Genomic DNA, 24,081 nt, shown 5'->3' with positions numbered 1-24,081 from the left:
TTGTCACAGAACTTAGGTATTACAAATAAATGGATTTTCCATATAACTGGAACTGCTCTTTTCAATAGCAAATAGGGGAAAAAATTTTTTTTAATTGAGGTATAATTGACATACAGTATATTAGTTTCAGGTGTACAATATAATGATTTGTATATTTTGTGAAATGATCACCACAGAAAGTCTAGGTAATATCTGTCATATGTGGAATTTTGTTCTTGTAATGAGAATTTTAAAAAATCACTTTTAATATAAACTTCCTGAAATGTACTTATGCACTTTTGTCCTTTCTTGAAGAAATTATGAATGCCTGTAGACCACAGATCTGTGTAGGCTGAGGTGGGTAGGAGAGGGATAGATTGGGAATTTGGGATTAGCAGATGCAAAGTATCATATATATGTATAACTAAATCACTTTGCTGTACAGCAGAAACTAATACAACATGGTGAATCAACTATACTTCAATAAAATAAATTTTTAAAAGATTATGAATGCCTGTTATTTACTAAGTAGTAATCCGTGTCTGTCTTATTTGTAGTAGTTAACTGTTTGCATTTTAGGGTTGCAGCAGTAACACTTAGTCCCTGTCCTTAATCAGACACTCAGTTGTCACTTCTGCCTGCTTCTACTGGGACAGTGGCCAAATATCAAGTCACCTGCTTCTAATCTTCAGAGAGTCCATTTCAGAGTGAATTCTTACATGTTAACCATGAAGCAATACAACTCTAAAGGCTGAAAGAGAGCTTGGAGGGAAGAAGACAAATGTTTATTGAGAACTTGCTGTATGCTGCATGGTTATAGGAACTGTAACATTATTTATTTTATAAATTCTCATGGTGAGACCCAGAGAAATAAAGTGCACAGTATTTACAGCACTCCAGAAACATTTTATGCTCTTCAAGGCTTAAAAATATATTTCATAAGAATGGTTTACTCTGAGTACTGCTGTAGCTTATAAAGATATTGTAAAATGGGCTTTATTTATTGAACATGTTAGATAAGCAAATTAATTTCCTGCTCTGAAAGATTTTTTTTTTTAGTGTTTTGGTTTATGAAATTGGTATAACATAGAATCTATGTTTGTGATTAAATTAACTAAACTTGTAACTATGAGTTTTTTTTAAATTTGAGAATCAGAATAAGAGTGATTAAAGAACACACACCACCTGGATGGGACATCCATTGCTGCCTCACTCTAGGGAACTAATATGTACCTCAGTTTTCCCTCCTATAAAACTAGAATTATAATAGTAGTACCTTTTCATAGATACTATGGCTGTTAGAACTAAATGAGTTCAATAAAAATTAGTTGATACTATTTCAATTAGTGCCTCATTTAAATTGTTTCATAGACTTTTTTTCTCTGATTTTTCAGGAATTATCTCCTACTTCAGATACAAACTTAGTCCGCTCCCTAATGAATCTGATAGACTGTTTTATGAATGACTTTGCTGATGAAGTCAAAGTAGGAGAGAGAAATGATCGAGAAACTTACTCTTTACTTGAGGTAGGTCCATTTCTCTTTGAGTCTTGCAGTAGAAAGACATCCACTGCTTTCCCCAATGCTTCCTAATTAATTAACCTCATTTTTCCCAGAACTGGAGTCTGGACAATGGGTGGTAGCTGAACAGTGAGGAAAAAGTCACGTTCCAAATGCCAGGTGCTGGTAGGAAAGCTCCTTGACTGGCAGTTCTGTTGGATCATGAAGTTTGGGTGGAGCCCGATGATTCCCACAGATCTGCTACTGATTACCTTGGGTCATTTGGCCAGTCTCAAAGATGATCAATCCTCAAAATGTCAATGACCATTGACAACAGGATTCACCTCCCTTTCAACCTCCAAATTATAATTCATTGCTTTTTCTCCTTAATTTTCCCCCTTTTTCACGAGATATAAATGTTTAAAATATATATATGCATTGAGTATAAATATATATTTGAAATGAGGAAAGCAAGAAAATATATAATCTATAAACATTTTAAATATAGGAATAAAATTATCAACAGACCTTGAATTTTCTTTAATAAAAAAAATTATGTATTGGCTAATGGTAGCACTTCTAATGTAGTCAGTTACTTTTTCCATATATTTTATGAAATAAATTTTTAGTTTCATTTAAAACAGTTTCCAGAGAGAGATTGTCTGTGAGTAATCTATGAGTAGGTGAATAGTGTGAAGCCAGAGTTCACAACTTTTATGAGCATAGTCAAGACTGTTTTAGCTCTGGCATTAAAAAGGGGATTTGATTTTAAAACTATCAAACAGGCTTTCTCATTTGAGTGGTGTGTCTTGTTGTCTCTCCTGTTCCCTCTGCCTGAGTCTGGTAAGAAAGCTTGCAGGTTAGCAGTTCTAATTATACAATCAATGCTCAGGTAATTATTACAACAGGTAAATAAAAGTATATGAATTTGTTCTACTTTTTAAAAAACACTGCATCAACATTTAAATTTAATAAATATATATAGTGGGTTGATTATTCTTTATTAAAATATGCTTTTGTACTTTAATAAAAAGTTATCTCAGTGTTCTTTTTAATATCAAAGTTCAGCCATATATTTAAATTATCACCTGATTTACCAGACTAATCATTCTAAGGTTTTACTATGCCTAGAATTTATACTTTGCATTGTATTATCTTCTCTGATAGCAAGACTTTATAAGACATGTGATTTGAGAGAAAAAAACTAATTATTACAAAATCCTGAGATAACCTACTACCGTATATCAGTTTATTCATTTCCTTTCAAAGATATTAATCTGGCTGATACGATTTAAGCTTCAAGAATAGATTAAAGTTATTCTTTAATGCACTCTTATCTTCTCATCTCTTCAACTCAGGGCATTTTTCTGTTTTCATTGATCTGGTCCATTGGTGCTTCTTGTAAAGATGATGATCGGTTGAAATTTAATGAGATTCTTCGAGAACTAATGGAAGGCCCGATTTCAGAAATAACTCGAAATAGGTTTAAATTACTGAGTGGTACCGAGCAAACACCTTCAAAAACACTAACTGTTCCATTTCCTGAAAAAGGAACAATTTATGATTATCAGTTTGTCACTGAGGTAAGAGTTCTGAAGCAAGAGTTGTACCTGCCAACCAGGCAGAGTCTCCTTGGAGACACACAGCACATAAAGGCTCTGTGGCCACCTTGTCACCACTGTTTACCTTAGGAGACAGCATGGAGTAGAGGAAGGCAAGCTGGTTGTGAAGTCAGGCACACCTGGGTCTGCCATATAGCCTTGGACTAGTTCTTTAATCTCCCTGAACCTTGTTTTTCTCATTGATAAAATGAGACAAATAATAATACTTGTTGGGCCAGTTGTACTCATTGCAAAAAATCACACATTAGGACATCCAGTCCAGCACCAGGCGAGTACTGCTCAAGGACACACCTCTGGGAGGTTCATGGTGCATGTTAGCACATCACAGGCTAAGAGGTCCTGCAGGACCGCTGCTGGGTGGTTAGGAATTCAGCCCTTCCCAAACAGATTGGACAATACAACCTGGGTGGTGTTTGTTCACTTGTTTGTTTTTGTGTAGCAGCTCCCATAAGTACTGTAAATGAGGGCAAAGTTTTGGTATACATATTATTTAAATATATGCAGATTTAAGTGAGGTTGGGATCACACCATATCCTCACTGGGTAGTTGTATATCCTCCTTCCTCAGTAAAGAAAACAACTCTCTGTCTCACTGATATTTCTTTAATAAACTTATTTTTCTAAAACCTCCCTATAATCTACCATTTGGATGGACCATGATCCATTGCATTTCGTAGTCTTGGACACTGAAGTGTTTTTGTTTGTTTAGTTTGAATGCTTTTGTGAATATTCTTGTGCACAAGTCATTGCGTACATATCTGATTATTTCTTTAAGATAGGTTCCTAGAAAAGGAATTACTGTATCATTTTTAAAATTTTTATGGCTCTTGACAATGTATTGCCAACCTCACCTCAGAAGAGACTCTTCACCCTGCCAGCCACAAGATACCTTTATATCTTTGCTAATTTTACTTCAAATGACTAACAATACCCTGCATTCTCAGAGCACTTTGCAGTTTATTAAGCTTTTCCACAATCACTTCTATTTTGTTTCCCAGCATCTCAGTGAAATGGTAAAGATAGGATTATTTTTCAAATTTTACCATTGAGGGAATTGAGGCTCAGAGGTATTTTGTGATTTTTTTCCCAGGATCACACAGTCTCTAAATGACTCTCTGTTCTAGGTTTTCTGATTCTTAATTTTTCCTTCCCCACAGGTGGCAAAATATCCATGTTAGAAAAGATTATCAAGGGTATTGAAAGAGCATTATTTCTTCAACAGTTTTAGAAAGTTCTAGGAATTTCTTTGCAATACTATTTTTAGACTGATGTAAATTCAGCCTCCTCAAATTCTCTACTATGTGCACAGCACTACCAGAAGATACAAAAATGAATAAAGCACAGTGCTGCCCTCTGTGTGTTCCTAACCTCTTCAGAAGAGTGTCATGTATACTGTAGGACAGAAGAGTCTTATATGTCAAGGTCCAGGGACACAGGGCATTTTTGTAACTGGTAGGCCCATCAGTGAGGCTGGGTTTTGGGGAACATGAAGAAGGTGTGAAAGAAGAATAGGTCTAAATTCTAATATGCTTCAAAAGGCCAGGAATTTAAATGGGATTTTGCAAGAAAGAAGAGGGCAGTGGTGTTTTTCTAAGGAGAGAGAGTTAACATGATATTTTTGAAAATTTTTGTTATAGACACTGCCTTAGTAAATTAAAATTTTAGTTCATAAGCTAATTGGATGAAAAGATACAGTGTAATATTCATAGTAATAATCTCAAGAAATCTCATCTATTCTGGATATCTGTTGCACACCAACATGAATATAGTTAACACTACTGAGCTATACACTGAAAAATGGTTGAAGGTAAATTTTAGGTGTTTTTTACTACAATTAAAAAGAGACACTACTATAAATAAAATAGATAACTGTTAAGGACCTACCGTATAGCACAGGAAACTCTACTCAATACTCTGTAATGACCTATATGGGGAAAAAAATCTAGAAAGTGGATATATGTATATATATAACTGATTCACTTTACAGCAGAAACTAACACAACAGTCAAAATCAACTCTACCCCAATAAAAATTTTTTTTTAAAAAGAAGGAAATCTTGCTTGAAATAATAAGCTGATGTTGTAAGTACCATTATAAAAGTCAAACAATATGCAGCTGATATTCCATGTAGAAAATTTTTCTATATGAACAGTTTCTGTGTGAACAGGTATTGAATAAAATTCTTTACTCTTTAACACATTGATTAGACCAGTTTTCTCAATGCCATTAAAGAATCTAAGAACTGGCCAAAATAACTGATCTTTGGGTTGACATAATCAGTGGTGTCAGGACATCAAAAGTATCACAACATTGCCGTTTCATTTTTATTCATATAAAAGCCCAATTTCTCCTTAATTTAACACAAAATTTAACTTAAAAAATTAGAGTGAAGGTTTTAAAGGATAAAAACAAGTGCATAAATATCAAGGATTGTTGTCTTGATCTTTCGTCTTTTCTGCAATGGCACAGGAGTGCCATCTAAAAGTATTTTACAACATGACATTCACTATTTGGTTATTTATTGTAAACAGGGAATAGGAAAATGGGAACCATGGGTAAAGAAGTTGGCAGAAGCTCCTCCAATTCCTAAGGATGTGATGTTTAATGAAATCATTGTACCAACTCTGGACACAGTTCGATACTCTGCACTAATGGAATTGTTGACCACCCATCAAAAGCCTTCAATATTTGTAGGACCAACAGGAACTGGAAAGAGTGTTTACATTATTGTAAGTGTTGTAGAAATCTACATGTTAAAATATGCATGATAGTCCTAAGAAAATTATTTTTTAAACTACCTGAACTGGTAGGCAATGTTTTTTAAATACTTAGGTATTTCAATGTTGCAGTCACAGAGAATTTTTGAGTAATTGCCTATTTATTTTTAAAAGTTAATTAAAGATATTATGCTACTTTATATCACTAAATTATTGTCCATTTTAAAGGTATTTTAGTGAAAATAGCTTATACAGGATGAAGAATTTTATCTCCCTTAAAAAGGGTGTTTTGGTTGATATTTAATTTCCTAAAGTATCAAATATGTAAACAATTACTACATGGTAATAAGACTGATTTTCTTTAATGATTTCTGGAATCACACTTATTGTGTGTTAGGTAAGAAAATGCTAGCTGCTGCAACAGATATGCCCCAAATCTCAGTAGCATTACAAATCTTTGTTCCCTTGTGTTTAGGGGATCATACTGATCAAAGATCAGTTCTTGCCTCTAGTTTCAGATTTCTGAAAGGAGAAAGCTGGCTGGAACTATTAATGAGTAGCACCTCCAGCCTTTGGCATGGCAAGTAAGTACAAGTTTCCCCCGGGTCAGTTGGACAGTGTGGAAGGTAACTGGACTTGAGCCTTCCTGGGACTCCATTCCATATGACCGCCCACAGCAGTGAGGGAACTCCATTAGTCCCCTTAGGTCAGGGAACTGTGCAATGTGAATGTCCCTTGGGAGTAAGTAAGGAACCTGCACATCTGGTCTTCTCAGAGAGCAAACATTTGGAAGCTTGCCATGACAGCAGGCAAGATAGCATTAGCCAAGAGAGAACCACAGTGACACCAGTGAAGTGGGAATTTTGCCTCTCTTCCTCCAGCTCTGCCCGCTACCCGACCCTGGGCAGGAAGAAGATAGGGAAGGCAGGTGGAGGAGAGAGGAGGAGCTATCGGTGGCCACTCCCCCATTGCAGTTTCCCAGTCAATTCACATTCTCCCAGTTGTGACAGTACCTGTTTCTAGTTCTTTATTGATTTTATATTTTAATCCAATCCTTTAATCCTTTGGAATATATTTCATTATATAGTAGAATAATTGTCCTGGTATTATTTATTGAATAATCTCTTTCCCAACAGATTGAAATGTCACCTTTATCATACTAAATGCTGTATGTATCAAGAAATATCCAAGAGTGGGGAGGGAAGATGTTTAGACTGAGATTTTAAATCAAGGTGTTGAGTTGGACTGGATTTTTAAAAAAAAATAACAAAGTGTACAGAAAGCTAATGGATTTATCTAAGATATTATTATCAAGAGTTAGGGAATGGAGACTTAACATGGTTCAAGGCAGTGGGTGGAGAAAAATAAAGCCTTTGTCATTTGTACCCCCCATCAAATGCAACCCAGGTAATAAACTGCCCAGGCCAAAAAGAATTACTTTTCACAAAATTGGGAACATACTTTGCATCTTATTTTGTAATCTGCTTCTTTCTCCTTAAGATATTGTAAATATTTTCCTATTCCATTATTATTCTACAAGATGATTTGTAGAAAACAACATCTTGGTTAAGAATCATTGTAATTTTACCTGCTTTCCAGTGAATTTCATTTTGAAAGTACAAATTATACTATATAAGCTTCCTAACTTACAGTCAGATAACTTGATAAAAGTGGAAAGCTAATAAGCTATATTACAGAGAACGTTGATCTAGAGAGAGACAAATGGCAGTCTAAATTCTTGTGTCATCTCTGAGACCTTAACCAAGTTTCTTAACCCCTGAGTCCCTGTGACTTCATGTTAAGCAGGAATGTGTACTCTGCATGGTGGTTTTAGAAACCAGAGAAGCCACGTGTCCAGAAGGCCTGGACAAATAGACATACTCCATTGACTTGGTAACTGTTATTTCTGTTGATTCCATCTCTTTTTACATTATGACCCTCTAAAATTAAATTCGAGTGTGTCAACAATGATGCTTAGTGGTTATTTTGAAATGTCAAAACATAATTGCAATTATGGCTCATTATTTCCTGTTATACAGAATTTTCTTTTAAATCAACTCAGTAAAGATATATACAAGCCTCTGCTGATTAACTTCTCAGCACAAACTACAGCAGCTCAAACTCAGAATATTATCATGTCAAAACTGGACAAAAGAAGAAAGGGAGTTTTTGGTCCTCCTTTGGGCAAGAAAATGGTAATTACTCTCTGTTTCTATACGTATAGTACAGCAGTGGTCCTATTGACGGGCATTGTTACATTCAGAACGAGGAAGCCAGATATACTGGTACTGGATGTCTTTTTGTACAGTTTTTTTTGTCACAGGTTTTGGTTAAGTTTTCTTAAAAGTGTGTTAAGATTTGTATGTGCATCAGGCAACTTGACATTAAAAACAAGCAGTTGCCCTTTGAATTTGAAGCAGAATATACATCTGGGAAATTACCTACCTTCCTAATTCTCTCATTAACATTTTTACTCAGCGGTGTCTTTGCTGCTTGCTCTCTCGGCCTTTAAACAACCAAGCTATCAATTGACTTTTCCTCTACCAAGAATACACTTCCCAACCTTACTGTCATCACTCAGAGGTTATAATCATTTTAAAATGACACACCTTCCTCATTTATTTTATTTTATTTATTTTATGTTTTTATTTTTTATTTTTTAATAAATTTATTTATTTTATTTTTGGCTGTGTTGGGTCTTCGCCGCTGCATGTGGGCTTTTCTCCAGTTGTGGCGAGCGGGGGCCACTCCTCGCTGCAGTGTGCGGGCCTCTCATTGCGGTGGCCTCTCCCGTTGCAGAGCACGGGCTCCAGGCACGTGGGCTTCAGTAGTTGTGGCTCACGGGCTCCAGAGCGCAGGCTCAGCAGCTGTGGCGCACGGGCTCAGCCGCTCCACTGCATGTGGGATCCTCCCGGACCAGGGCTCAAACCCGCGTCCCCTGCATTGGCAGGCGCACTCCCAACCACTGTGCCACCAGGGACGCCCCCTCGTTTATTTTAATGTACTGAAGTTGTACAAGGAAAGAAGAGAAGGAATACTGAGAAACAAGTTGCATGAGAGGATTAATAGGTTCTAAACTCTTAACTATAAAGGTTAGTAATAAGACTGCCTCCCTGTTCCTTGGTAACATGGATGCTAAGGGATATTCCTGATGTGAAAAGAAACCATCACTTCTCACATATATACCCCACAAGAAGATAATCTGATTCTTTGCCTGAACATTGTTTGCACCATAGGACACTATATTAAGGTGTTAATATTTTCTAATCCCTCTTCTCCTTTCATTGTCAGGTTGTCTTTGTAGATGATGTCAATATGCCCGCTCGGGAGGTGTATGGGGCTCAACCTCCTGTCGAGTTACTCAGGCAATGGTTAGATCACTGGAATTGGTATGACCTGAAAGATTGTTCTATGATTAAACTAGTAGACATTCAAATCATGTGTGCTATGGGACCTCCAGGTACGTTTTCTGAGTTTGTGATTAAGATTGAAAATCACTCTGGCTATATATAAAGGGCAGGAGAAAGAAAGAGAAATTGGATAACTTGAGTTACAGTGTTTTGTGTATGTGTTTTCTATGTCTGTACGTTGTGACCTAACAGAGTGAGCACAATGATCAACACTGCAGAGTGGGTTGCCTTGCTTGGAGTCATTCTCATCAAACCAAACAGCTCTTCCAAATCCTTTTTCTTCCACCTTTTGGGACTTTGCTTTCCATTTCCTGTTCCTGCATTCTGAGGTCCCAGATCCCCTGAGAACCCAGATCCCCCTGGGGAAGCTCATTTTCCTCTGTTTCATTCCTTAAAGTTTCCACTGTATGAAACATCCCTGCTTCAATAGTCACCTTTCCCCTACCCCAATCAGTTCACATTTTAGTGAGTCTCTGGATTTAGACAGACTGTTGAGGGGGAATTTGAGTAGGAGATGGGCAAAAGAATTAACTCTTAGAGATCCTTTACACTTTTCAGGGGAAATTTATAAACTCAAAGAGATCTCTATGTAGGGGAAATTTTTTATTCTAGAATATCTGAAACAGCTTGATTCAACTAACTGGACATTTTTAACTGTTCTTTTCCTGAACTCAAGCTGGTATCCTATATTTTTAAAAATTCCCCTTCTTGATGTACCATGTCTTCAGGGAATCTCTCCGGTATTTGCCTCTGAACCACCTGACCTTTATCTGACCTATAATGCAGACAGTTTGCTCTGAGTCAGTAATTGCTCTCAATACACTACCTGGGCCACTTTGAATGCTTTCCCCATACCCTCTTTTTTTTTTTTTTTAACTCTATTGCTCCTGGGTCCCAGACTTTAGCTCCACTTTGCCTCTCCCCCACTACCCAGCAGTCATTTGTACTAAGTGTCCACTTTCCTGGCCTCTTCAAGGACTGGACAGAGGAGCAGGCTAAATCCATGAAGTGTCTTTTCCTCTTGGACCCCATTTTCTAAAAAGACCACCATATTTGAGCATTCTCTGGGAGGAAGGGTTGAAGATAGAGCTGGGTATATGATCTCTGACCTTTCCTTCTGCAGCCCTTTTACCATCTCCTTAAACTTGCCCAGGTAAATCAGTGTTTATTATAAGCTTCTAAATACATAGAGATACATAACTGTTTTGATCTATAGGCAGCTAGTTATATGCTTTCACACATTATTCATGTTTTCAGAATCAGCACAGTATAATAGTGGTAGAAGCAAAATACAGATTTACTGGGTTTAAAACAAACATAAAACATGAACTTACATATTTTTAAGCAATATAAAGGTATCATGCACATTTAACACCACTTCTTTACCAAAGATTTCATGATAGAATCCCTTTAAAGAGAAAATGCATTTTGTCTATACATGTAAAGATGATAATATCAATCAATTTTGTAAAATGATGTTATATTCTAAGTCTGTTACTAAAACTTCATATTTGAAAATGTAATCAGTATTTTGTGAAAATGAGATAATCCCCCAGTTTTTAAAATTACAGGCAGCCAGTGAAGTGGCCATGTGAACCACATAGACTAGTCCTAGGGAAATTTATTTCAAGATGTGGGGAAAGAATGAGGCTGTATGCCAAGGTCATGCAGAATTTCAGCCATGTGGAAAGGACCCTAAAGTATGGTCAGTGAGAATCACCAGGGTTATATTAATACTGCATACAATATTATATTAACATTGCGTAATATTGTATCTTAATATCGTATTGTAATGAGAATGTTTGATGGTTTACTGCTTTGGGCTATGTATGAGTCATGGAGAAGGTGGCCACTGGTTCTTTCTGTCTGGTCGAATTTCCTTTGGTAAATAGACCTGACCAAGATTATATCTAATTAGTTGAACTTATTCAGATCATTGAACTAGAAAACAACACCTTGAGGTTGAGGAGAAAACTGTTTTGAGGTCAAGGTTATCCAAATAATCGATTATTCTTCTCTGTGTGCTGTGAATTTGTCCATCTTGTGCATTGTTTTATGCTGTAAAGTGTAGAGAAAATACTCTGGTATATACGAATAACACTGTTAAGAGTTATCCTTTTTAATATTTAGGTGGTGGTCGAAATCCAGTAACTCCTCGATACATGCGGCATTTCAATATTATAACAATCAATGAATTTAGTGATAGATCCATGTTTACAATCTTCTCTAGAATCTTAACCTGGCATTTAAAAACCTGGTAGGTAATTGAAGCTGTGTTTGTTTTTTCACTGGGTGGGGGTTGTAAAATCTTTGGGGAACATGTTAGTAAAAGTAATGCTTCTCAGACTTTTCCATGAAAGCACCTTTAGACACGGAAGAAGATAACAGGTAACATTGCTTCCCTCCTTTACCCCCATCTCCAGGTATGGGAACATAACACAAAGGGACTGCAGTATCTTTCTCTTTTTCCTTTATTTTTCTGAAGTCTTGGATTTTAACCTAAAAATCCATACACATTTTACCTCATGCTGTATAATATGTCCATGTTGGAATGATCAATATTTTGGATTTTTGCCACATAGTTCAACTAATGCTGGAAAGATTGCCAGGTTTATCCTGTGACTTTGACACCCAGCAGTAAAACTCTTGAGTTCCCCAGAGGTGTCCATGTCCAGGTTTGAGTATAACCTTGGAGCCTGTACCCTGGGGAAATGTTGCTCCCTAGCTCTGGACACTCAACACTTCTCCACAAGATACTTGGAGGTCGGGGAGCCAAGTGGACCTGAGCAGTGGAAATCTTGGCTTCCAGATGTGGACACTGTTCTCAGGAAATTGCCATTCCTTGCCCTATCCAGTGATGATGGAGGACTCCTTGTCAAGCCAGAAGTGAAATAGAGCCAATTTTTTCAAATGGATATTCTTTCCCCATGTTCTGTCTACCCTAATCATTCCTTTTGCCCTTAAAAAAAAATCCTGGCTCATTGTTCATTTCACTTTCTTTTTACTCTCCTTTTCCTGTTCCCTTTTCCTTATTTTTTTCTGTTTTTATTTTCTCCCTTCCCTTTCTCTGAAAATACCCATTTCACCCGTGTTCTTCAGGGATTCTATTGCTATGCAATTAAGAATGCCCAGGGGGTGAAAGAGGTTAGGAAGCATCGTTTAGTGGATGCTGGGTTTAAGTTACATAATATGGGTTCCTTGGCTGGCTTTTCTGTCAGTAGTCTTAAGTTCATTAAATTCGTCCTGCTTACTCATGGAGTTCCTTTGAACATAAAATAAAATAATGAATGGAAAGTAGCTTTAAAAGAAGTAAAAATTCTATTATTATATCAAGAAATGGTAATTTTATAAACAAAATCAATTGATTTAATCGTAAGAAAAAATTCATGCTAGTCATACTAAATATCATTTATGTATCATAATTCTGTATTTACTAACATTTTTCTTTCTTTTTACTTAAAAATCTTTTTTAAGTTATAAATTTCCAGACAGTTTTCTAGATTTGACCACACAAATTGTAAATGGTACGATGACTCTGTATAAAGAAGCAATGAAGAATCTCTTGCCTACTCCAGCCAAATCTCACTACCTGTTCAACCTCCGAGATTTCTCCCGTGTCATTCAGGGTGTGTGTTTGTCAAGACCAGAAACAGCAGAAACCAAAGAAGTGCTTAAACGTCTTTGGGTTCATGAGGTAAATCTCTATGTTACTGATATATGATGAGGCAGGAAACAAAGATTTTACCATGCCAACAACTGCGTAAAAAGAAGTATTCAGCAATTTAAATAAATGGATTCCACTATTCGACATTCTGAAAGCCAATGGTCAAGATAATTTCTAAAAATAATTTACGCTAATATGTTTTATGACATTTAAGATGCCTAATCTCTCATTTTCAGGAATTTCTGTTGATTTATAGGCTATTTCAAAGTAGGTATCATTCTTGGTCTCTCTTTTTTTTTTTTTTTTTTTTTTTTTGTGGTACGTGGGCCTCTCACTGTTGTGGCCTCTCCCGCTGTGGAGCACAGGCTCTGGACGCGCAGGCTCAGCGGCCATGGCTCACAGGCCCAGCCGCTCCACGGCATGTGGGATCTTCCCAGACCGGGGCACGAACCCGTGTCCCCTGCATCGGCAGGCGGACTCTCAAGCACTGTGCCACCAGGGAAGCCCTTGGTCTCCTTTCAGTGACTTAATCCTTGTTAATTTGACTTCAAATAATTTTGAGATGGAACACTTTTGTTTTCATTAGAAGTGAAAGTATTTATGTTCATTACTTACTTGTAGTGATATTAGATGCCAAAGGAACTACAGAGTAAACTAGATTTGAGAGCATAGAAATTATATAAAAATATATCTCTCTTTGGGAAGAGATACATGGGTGAACATTTTCTTGTAAAAACTTGTAGACGAAGGGCAGGAGAGAGAGAAAAGAGAATACAAAAAATAATACATCAAAAAATAATAGTTCAGGGACTTCCCTGGTGGCACAGTGGTTAAGAATCCACCTGCCAATTCAGGGGACATGGGTTCGAGCCCTGGTTCAGGGCAATCCCACATGCCGTGGATCAACTAAGCCCGTGAGCCACAACTACTGAGCCTGCGTGCTGCAGCTACTGAAGCCCACATGCCTAGAGCCTGTGCTCCGCAACAAGAGAAAACACCACAATGAGAAGACCGTGCACTGCAACCAAGAGTAGCCCCCGCTCGCCCCAGCTAGAGAAAGCCCGCGCATAGCAATGAAGACCCAATGCAGCCAAAAAAAAAAAAAAGTTTAATATTTTTAAAATAGGCAAAGAATATGGGAAAGTGGGAGGAAAATTTTCTCTTTTTAATATATAACTAATATGGTTATTTTAATTTTAATTAATGTAGTTAGGAAATCTAGAAAATGGAAATGTACTGCTATGTTAAAACCATGTGTAACAGAGACATAAATTTCAAAAAGGCTTTACAAAATTCGATCTTTGTAGGCTTTTTAGATCTACAGTTTGAATTTCTATATCCTCACACATTCAAATATATGCCCAAGTGAAGGTCCATTCCACTCAGAAATTTCGGCCACAGCAAGGTCCCTAAAAGTGACTCTTTGGAAAAGTATGATCTGCAGATTCCACTGTAGGTCACTTAATTGCCTGAGTGGGATCCATATTCTGGGACATGAACACAGGCTGTCAGCCTGGTAGGCCACGTGGGTGACAGAAATGTGCTGAAAGGTATAGAGGGAGAGTGGAGAGAGGGGAGGATGTCACTGACTTCACTGAAGGAGAACATTACTTAAGACAGCATTTGGTCACGGGCCAAATCTTCCTCTAGGAAGCATCTCGTATTCTCCACCTCGGGAACTTTGCCCTTGATATTCCTTCTACCTAGGACACTCCTCCCATTATCCACACGGCTTGCCCGCTTACCTCCTTAAGATCTCAGCTCAAATATAACCTTACCATAGAGGCTCGTCTTAGACCAACTCTACACGCTATAGCTCTTTATCCCTTGTCTCGCTTTATTCTTCATAACACTGAGTGTCACTTGACCCCATCCATATTTTTGCTTACTTATTGTCTCTACTAGAACAGACACTTTATGACAACAGCAGCTTTATTTATTCACTGCTTTCCGCAATGCCTGATACATGACAAGCACTCAAGAAATATTATCAAATGAGTGCATAAAGGGAAGAAAGAAGGCATCTTACTATCCATAACATGCTTCGTCACGTGAGATTATAATGCTTTGCTTTCTTCCAATCATGAGAGCAGTTCCTATTTGCTGTTGTATATTTGTGGTATGTACAGTTAAACTTTTTAGACTTTTTCAGATTCTGTCCTGCCTCAGATGTCAGATTACTGAGTTTTGACAATGGCTGTTGAGCTCTTTGGGCACTTAATAGGGTTCATAATATAATAACTCTTCATTTTTAGTGATTACTTCATATTCATATAGTGTCATGAGTTTAAGTCCTTGGCTCACAACCTTGAAATGGCACCTGACTTTGTGGGGAGGAATTTGGAATAAAAGTCCAGCAGTCCATAGGACCTTGTATGTGTACCTTTCCCCAGTTTTTTCAGGTTACCTCCTGCTCTCACCTTTGTTCACCCACAACACAGGCCTCCTGGCTTTTTTCTGCCTGGAATGCTCTCCCCTAGGTATTGACCCTCTGGGCTGGCTCCCTGCTTCCTTTGATCAAATCTCTCCTTCTCTGCGAGGCACAACGACCACCCTAATTAGTGCTGCAACCTCACATCCCACTAGCAGTTCCAGTCTTGCTTGACTTGCTCTGTTCTTCTTCTTTCCGTAGCAGTTCCATAGCATGTATCACCTTCTAACCTGCTGTACAGTGCACTTGTTATGTTTGTTGTCCATCTCCCACAGGTGGCCTGCCGGCTCCTGAGGGCAGAGGACTTTTTTCCCTCACTGATTCATCCACAGTGCTAGGCACACTGTTCTCACCATCTCAAACAATATGAAGTGATTGAGCTTAACACTCTTAACTTGTGCTTTATTTCTATTTACTCAAAAAGATTTCACTACTTTAGGTGACTGTTTCCTCTCCACGCAATTTTACCAAACTAAACAACCCAATATAATTGCACTACATGATTTTTGAGATATGAAACTGACTTACTACTTTGCATTCCCTTTGGCTTCTGCATTGCTCTCAATCGTTAGTTGCCTAACATCTGGTTTGCTTGTTAAATATAGATACTCAGCACAAGCAACCCAAGAAAACATAGCTAAATTGGGTTGCATCAAAGTTAAAAATTTTCATGTTTCAAAAGACACTATCTAGAAAGTGAAAAGGCAACCCGTAGAATGGAAGAAAATATTTGCAAATCATGTATCTGATGAGCGTCTAATATCCAGAATACATAAAGAACTATGACAAAGCAATAGTGAAAGACAAATAACCTAATTTAGAAGTGGAGAGAGGATTTGAATAGACATTTCTCCAAAGACGTTATACAAATGGCCAATAGGTACATGAAACAATGTTTAACATCACTAGTAATTAGGGAAATACAAATCAAGATCACAGTGAAGTACCCCCAACACCCAATAGGATGGCTGTAATTTAAAAAAAAAAAAAAGCAAAACTGGATAATAACATCGCTTGTGGGAATGTTATATGGTGCAGCTGCTTTGGAAAACAGTTTGGTAGTTCCTCAAAATGTTAAACATAGAGTTGCCATATGACCCAGAAATTCCACGTCTAGCTATATACCCAAGAGAAGTGAAAACATAGGTGCACACAAAAACTCGTACATGAGTGTTAGCAGAAGTATTCATAATAGCCAAAAGTGGAAACAACTCAAATATACATTAGCTGATGAATAGACAAACAAAATGTGTGTGTGTGTGTGTTTATATACACACAGTGCAACTCTATTCAGCCGTAAAAAGAAATACTGATACACGCTACAACATGGATAAACCTAGAAAACGTTACACTAAGTGAAAGAAGCTAGACACAAAACGCCACCTATAATATTTTCTCATTTATATGAAATGTCCAGAATAAGCAAATCCATAGTGACAGAAAGGAGATTACTGGTTGCCAGGGGCTGTGGCGGCATATGGGGTGAGGATAATAATAAGTGACTGCTAATGGGTACAGGGTCTCTTTTTGGGGTGATGAGAAAGATCTAGAATTAAATGGTGGTGATAACTGCATAACTATGTGACTGTTCTACAAAAACCATTGAATCGTATGCTTTAAAAGAGTGAATTTTATGATGTGTAAATTATGTACCAATTAAAGCAATTTGTAATCAAGACTTTGAGGCAAATGAATTCAAAGCACAAATACAATATAAATATGCCAGAAATTACTTTCCCTGCAAAGATTTAGATTTATAATGGAAAATTTTTTGTGTCAACTTTAAAAAATATAAGGGGTGGCAATGGAATAATAGTCCCCTGTACGGAAGAGAGGAGGGCAGATATCAGCAGACGTGAGAGTGAGGGAGCTTGCTAAGGTATTGAGAATGTTCTATATCTTGATCTTGGTGGTGGTCACCTGGGTGTAAATATGTGTAAAAATTCCTGGATGTGTACACTTAAGATTTTTGTACCTCGTGTAAGGAAATTTTTAAAAAGAAAAACAAAAAGATCTTCCCAGTCGCCATCCTCAAAACTTTTAAGCCAACAGGTCCAGAGTGGGGCCCTAGATTCATTTGTGTTGACAGTCTCTGAGAAACACTGCCTTAGGTTCTTGCTAAATTGCAGCTAGATAATAATATACTTAATTCATACTTAGACACTGATGCCCAATATGTGAGGTTGTCTTAGATTCCTTTTTCTCATGAGAAGGAGGAGGTCTTCGGTATCTCAATCCGAGAAAGTGACTATTGTCATATGTTGGGAAACTCAATTGTCCCATAGAGGAATAGCTTATGAACTGGGGGGGTGGGGGAGTAAGTGGGAGGCTTTAGTCATACCATTTGTGTAGCTACTACTGTTAGAAAAAAGGATGACACTACTATGTCAACCAGACAACAGTGAAAACACTAAAATCATTACTCTTTTTTTTTTTACATCTTTATTGGAGTATAATTGCTTTACAATAGTGTGTTAGTTTCTGCTTTATAACAAAGTGAATCAGTTATACATATACATATGTTCCCATATCTCTTCCCTCTTGCGTCTCCCTTCCTCCCCTCCTCCCTATCCCACCCCTCTAGGTGGTCACACAGCACCGAGCTGATCTCCCTGTGCTATGCGGCTGCTTCCCACTAGCTATCTATTTTACATTTGGTAGTGTATATATGTCCATGCCACTCTCTCACTTTGTCACAGCTTACCCTTCCCCCTCCCCATGTCCTCAAGTCCATTCTCTAGTAGGTCTGTGTCTTTATTCCCGTCTTACCCCTAGGTTCTTCATGACATTTTTTCTTCTTAGATTCCATATATATGTGTTAGCATACGGTATTTGTCTTTCTCTTTCTGACTTACTTCACTCTGTGTGACAGACTCTAGGTCCATCCACCTCACTACAAATAACTCAATTTCGTTTCTTTTTATGGCTGAGTAATATTCTATTGTATGTATGTGCCACATCTTCTTTATCCATTCATCCGATGATGGACACCTAGGTTGCTTCCATGTCCTGCCTACTGTAAACAGAGTTGCAGTGAAAATTATGGTACATGACCCTTTTTGAATTATGGTTTTCTCAGGGTATATGCCCAGGAGTGGGATTGCTGGGTCATCTTATAGTTCTATTTTTAGTTTTTTGAGGAACCTCCATACTGTTCTCCATAGTGGCTGTATCAATTTACATTCACACCAACAGTGCAAGAGGGTTTCCTTTTCTCCACACCCTCTTCAGCATTTACTGTTTGTAGATTTTTTGATGATGGCCATTGTGACTGGTGTGAGGTGATACCTCATTGCAGTTTTGATTTGCATTTCTCTAATGATTAGTGATGTTGAGCACACTTTCATGTGTTTCTTGGCAATCTGTATATCTTCTTTGGAGAAATGTCTATTTAGATCTTCTGCCCATTTTTGGATTGGGTTGTTTGTTTTTTTGATATTGAGCTGCATGAGCTGCTTGTAAATGTTGGAGATTAATCCTTTGTCAGTTGCTTCATTTGCAAATATTTTCTCCCATTCTGAGGGTTGTCTTTTGGTCTTGTTTATGGTTTCCTTTACTGTGCAAAAGCTTTGAAGTTTAATTAGATCCCATTTGTTTATTTTTGTTTTTATTTCCATTTCTCTAGGAGGTGGGTCAAAAAGGATCTTGCTGTGATTTATGTCATAGAGTGTTCTGCCTATGTTTTTCTCTAAGAGTTTGATAGTTTCTGGCCTTACATTTAGGTCTTTAATCCATTTTGAGCTTAAAAAAACCCAAAGTTAGCAGAAGGAAAGGAATCATAAAATCATTACTCTTGAACACAATTAGGCTGATTCCAAGGCAGTTTGTAATAATTACATTTCTCAGTTCTGTAGTGTTTTCACATTTGTTGTCATTTCATTTTTGCCATGCATGTGTGAGATTTGTAAGGCAGGTATTATTACTTCCATTTTATAAGGTGAAGAAGCTGATGCAGACAGGTTTAATGTTAGAAAGTTTAATGCATTACTTCTTATCGTGTTTATTAGTCTACTAGTGCTGCCATAACAAAAATGCCACAGACTGAGTGACAACAGAAATTTATTTTCTCATACCTCTGGACGCCAAAAATACAAAATCAAGTTGCCGTCAGTGTGGGTTTCTGGTGAAGTCTCTCTTCCTGGCTCACAGAGGCCCTCCCTATGTCCTCACACGGCCTTTCTTCTATGTGCCTGCAGGGAAAGAGCGAGAGCTCTGGTGTCGCTTCCTTTCCTTGTAAGGACAGCAGTGCGTTAGGATTAGGACTCCACCCATATGAGCTCATTTAACCTTAATTACCTTCTTAACGGACCTCTCTCCAAATACAGTCACATTAAGGGGGTTAGGACTTCAACATATGAATATGCAGGGGAACATAGTTCAGTCCAAAACAGACTGCAACCAAGGGACATTCATACAACTCTGAGGAAATAGTTATTTTATGTAGCAAGCCTGATTAACTACTTTTTGCAGTCCCACAACATGTGCAGATAAGCAGAGATTTATTTTAGTAGATTGCCCTCTGCAATTACTTACAACAAAACTAAGACAAATTTGCCTTCCACCTAAGACATTCCCTCTTTATGTAGAAAATGTACTTTTATAAAAAAAAATCTATTGATTTGACAACAATTTTCAAGATGTTATCTGGCTGAGAAAAGGAAAAGATCACTTCAAGGGAGTTGCAAAACCCTAGATACCAGTGCCCAGCTCTGTTATCTATGTCTGAGTGAGCAGCAAATGCGGTCACTTACCTTCTCTAGTCTCTTTTTTCTCTTCTCTAGTCCTTAATGCTCTTTGCATATCTATAATCTACTTCAGTTCCCCCAATTTACCTTTATTTATTGATAACAGTGTAACTGTGTATTATTCCAAATATATATGGTTAAAATTAATATTTAAAGTGAATATTATTATGAGCCAGTCCTCGTTTGGATATGCTTTTTTTTTTTTTTTTTTTTTTTTTTGCGGTACGCGGGCCTCTCACTGTTGGGGCCTCTCCCGTTGCGGAGCACAGCCTCCAGACACGCAGGCTCAGCGGCCATGGCTCACGGGCCCAGCCGCTCCGCGGCATGTGGGATCCTCCCAGACCGGGGCGCGAACCTGTGTCCCCTGCATCGGCAGGCGGACTCTCAACCACTGCGCCACCAGGGAAGCCCTGGATATGCTTTTAATAAAGCCCATAGAAATTTCTTGAGAGCACTTTTTGTATTACTTGAGATTAGCACAGAAATGAAACTAAAAAGAGAAGTCAGTTCTTAAAGCTGCTTTTTAATTATTATACAGGTGCTTAGAGTGTATTACGATCGCCTTCTGGATAATGCAGACAGAAGTTGGCTGATCAGCTACATTCAAGAAATCTTGAAAAAATATATGCATGAAAATTTTCATGAGCTTTTTCAAAGTTTGGATTTTGATAATGATGGACTGGTGGAAGAAGATGACTTACACAGCTTAATGTTTTGTGATTTCCATGATCCCAAGAGAGAGGATACCAACTACAGAGAAGTTGCAGATGTAGATGCTCTCCGGGTGATAGTAGAAGCTCACCTAGAAGAATACAACAATATGAGCAAAAAAACCCTGAACCTTGTCTTATTCCGATTTGCCATAGAGCACATCAGCCGAATTTCCAGGATCCTGAAGCAGCCTCGCAGCCATGCTCTTCTGGTTGGTGTTGGAGGGAGTGGAAGGCAGTCTGTCACCAGATTAGCTGCCCACATGGCTGATTCTTCAGTTTTCCAGGTTGAAATCTCCAAGGGCTATGGTAATTCTGAGTGGCATGAAGACTTAAAAGTGATCTTAAGGAAATGTGCAGAAGGGGAGATGCAGGGTGTCTTCTTGTTTACAGATACTCAGATTAAAAAGGAGTCATTTCTAGAAGATATCAACAATCTACTAAATGCTGGGGAGGTTCCGAATCTCTTTGCATTGGATGAGAAGCAGGAGATATGTGATAAGATGCGTCATTTAGATCGCCAACGGGATAAAACCAAACAAACTGATGGAAGCCCCATAGCTCTTTTCAACATGTTTATTGATCGCTGCCGCAACCAACTGCATGTTGTCCTTGCCATGAGTCCCATTGGAGATGCATTTCGGATTCGTCTGAGAAAGTTCCCTGCTCTTGTTAACTGCTGTACCATTGACTGGTTTCAGGTATTGTCATGTAAATTTTAGATAGACTTCTAGAAATTTTGAATCTCCATCATGATCATGACTTATTTTAGAGCCCCCCACCAAATTGTAGCTTAGCAGAATTTCCTGATCAATAATAATGTATTTTATGAAATTATAATTCAAAAATCATTATAATAGAAAAACTTCTTATTGCTAGTGTATACAGTCATTGACATCAATTTATTGTAGAAAGTTTTAGGATAAAGTTATGTATCAGTCAGGTTCCTGACAGGGAACAGAGAGCACCCTGGAAGGCCTCATTGAGGAAAGTTGAATGAGGGGACAGTTCATAGAGGTGTAGGCAGGATTAAAGGAACTTGAGAGGGATGGTCAGGCAGGAAGTGGTGGAGTGTAGCAAGAAGATGTTACTACAGCTGGGTAAAAAAGGGAATAGGGAGGAAAAAGTGGTACTGGAACTTGGAGCAGTGGAAGTAAGAATGTCTGATAGGAACAGGAACCCAAAACCTAGAGCTCAGCTTCTGCTAGAAAAGAAGAGGGGTAGAAATGCCTCTACCTCTTTTTTTTTTCCAGTCTCTTTCCATTAGCAAACCCAAAAGGATGTCAAAAGGAAGAAAGCCCCAGCGACCACTTTTTCTAGTAAATTTCAGTATCAGGAAGTGCAGAGCAGACAAGGGGGTGGGGTAGGAAGTTTGCAAGCTGTGGCAGAGATCCTGTGAGATCTAACACATAAGAATTTTGACCTTGGGGAATTTACATAGCCCCTTTGTTCCTCCATTTCCTGCTAAGATTAATTATTTCACGAAAAACATATTTATTGAACTCTTGCTTTGTAGCAGGTCTTATCCTAAAGCTGGAGGTGAATAGGAAAATGAAATAGACTAGACTAGGCTTCTGCTTTCCTTGAGTTTGCTTACCTACTTGCAAATTAGTGAAAAATAATTCATCATACAGGGTAGCATGTAGGTTTTCTGAATCAGTGACCTTTACGAGGAAAGATGAAGGACAAAAAGTGCCAGTTCTGAGAGGATCTGGTAAGAGAATAAATTAGTGAAGACAAGGAGCTACATAGAAGGAATGAACAGTGTGAGAGAAAATCAGGGTGACAAGGGCACAGTAACTGAGGGGGAGGTCATAGAGCTGAGGTCAGAAAGGTGGGAAACGCCAGATCAGGTAGAGATTTAGAAGTTGGGCTTCGGATTTTATTTTGAATGTGCTGGGAAGTCTTTGAAGGATTGTAAATTGAGAGTGTGAAAAGAGCTAATTTGCCTTTGATAAGATCACTCTGGCAGCTGCATAGAGCACAGAAGCAGGGAGACCAGTTAGGACACTGTTGGAAAATTCCAGGAAGATGGTAACAGAGTGTTGAACTGCGATGATGGTTGTGGGTATAGAAAGAATGGAAAAGATTTGGAAGGTATTTTAGGGATGATGCCCATAGGACTTGCTTTTGGGATAGATGTAGGATTGAGGAAGAGGAGAGAGATCAAGGATGACTGGCTTTAGCAACTGGGTGTATGGTGGAGATGTTGACTAAATTGTGGAGGACTACAACTATTTTGGGGGAGATAAGAACCGTGTTGTAGACTTGTTGAGTTTGAGATGGTTATAAGAGAAATCAAAGAGGTAGTTGTTGATCTAATTCTGGAGTTTAGGGGAAAGGATAGTAACATTTACCTCAGACAATTGTTGGGAGAATTAAATGAGATAATAATAGTAGAATGCACACAAAGATAGACATTCTGTAAATTTAGTTCCTTTTCTCTTCCTTGCTCCTGCAATACTCATGCCCAATTTCTCTAACCCCTGAACAAACCATGAAGGGTTAATATTGCACGCATTAGTTACTGGCTCCCTGTCCTAAGGGGTCAAGTACTTGGGGGAAGTTCCTCATGAGTGTCTGTCCCACCCCATCCCTCATGTTTTCCCCTGCATTTCCACCATCCGTGAAGGACCGCAGTAATAGCAAACTCCTGTCAGTAAATTGGATCATGTGCTAAAGCATTTATCTTAAATTCAGTCCTGGCCTGAAGATGCACTACAGGCAGTTGCCTCCCGCTTCTTGGAAGACATTGAAGTGTCAGAGGAAATACGAGATGGCTGTATTGAGTTGTGTAAAAACTTTCACACTTCTACTGTAGATTTATCGACATCCTTCTATGTTGAACTTCAAAGATACAATTATGTGACTCCTACCTCTTATCTTGAATTAATTTCTACCTTCAAACTGTTGTTGGAAAAGAAAAGGAGGTAAAAACAAAATTTCTTATTTCAAAGTAAGCCATGGTGGTTTTTAAAACATTTGTGTGGACAAAAATGACATAGCAATGATGTGGTAGAGACTTATTTCATATATGTATATACTGTGAGTTTTGTTATATCATTAAATGATTTACTCCACAGACATTTTTAGGATAGGGAACAGGGCTTATTCTTTTGTGCAGATGCATTGCCCAGTACAAGATAAATGCATAATCATATTTGTTTAAGGAATGAAGGTGTGCCACTCAGAGCTGTGGTAAGGCTCCAGGATACTTTGATAATGCTATTGGGTAAACACTAGTGAGTAATTTTTCTTTAATAAGTAATTAGATAATAAATAAACCTTCTCTTTAGTTATTGAAC

The 24,081-nt window shown here is 38.0% G+C and overlaps 1 protein-coding gene across 1 annotated transcript in view; it reads left to right on the top strand.

Annotated features, from left to right (window-relative positions):
• DNAH7 (dynein axonemal heavy chain 7) overlaps positions 1-24,081 on the top strand; it is a 243,288-nt gene that overhangs the window by 126,495 nt on the left and 92,712 nt on the right. Inside the window, exons 33-41 of the mRNA XM_081242420.1 lie at positions 1,374-1,505; positions 2,837-3,061; positions 5,631-5,828; positions 7,856-8,011; positions 9,108-9,276; positions 11,357-11,483; positions 12,701-12,920; positions 20,605-21,477; positions 23,477-23,706. Of these exons, the coding sequence (XP_081098546.1) occupies positions 1,374-1,505; positions 2,837-3,061; positions 5,631-5,828; positions 7,856-8,011; positions 9,108-9,276; positions 11,357-11,483; positions 12,701-12,920; positions 20,605-21,477; positions 23,477-23,706 (2,330 nt within the window). The remainder of the gene's footprint in view (positions 1-1,373; positions 1,506-2,836; positions 3,062-5,630; positions 5,829-7,855; positions 8,012-9,107; positions 9,277-11,356; positions 11,484-12,700; positions 12,921-20,604; positions 21,478-23,476; positions 23,707-24,081) is intronic.

Source organism: Mesoplodon bidens (assembly GCF_964165515.1).
Source record: "Mesoplodon bidens genome assembly, chromosome: 8".
Classification (NCBI taxonomy): domain Eukaryota; kingdom Metazoa; phylum Chordata; class Mammalia; order Artiodactyla; family Ziphiidae; genus Mesoplodon; species Mesoplodon bidens.
Note: the sequence above shows the minus strand (reverse complement) of the source record. Positions and strands in the feature narration are given on the sequence as shown.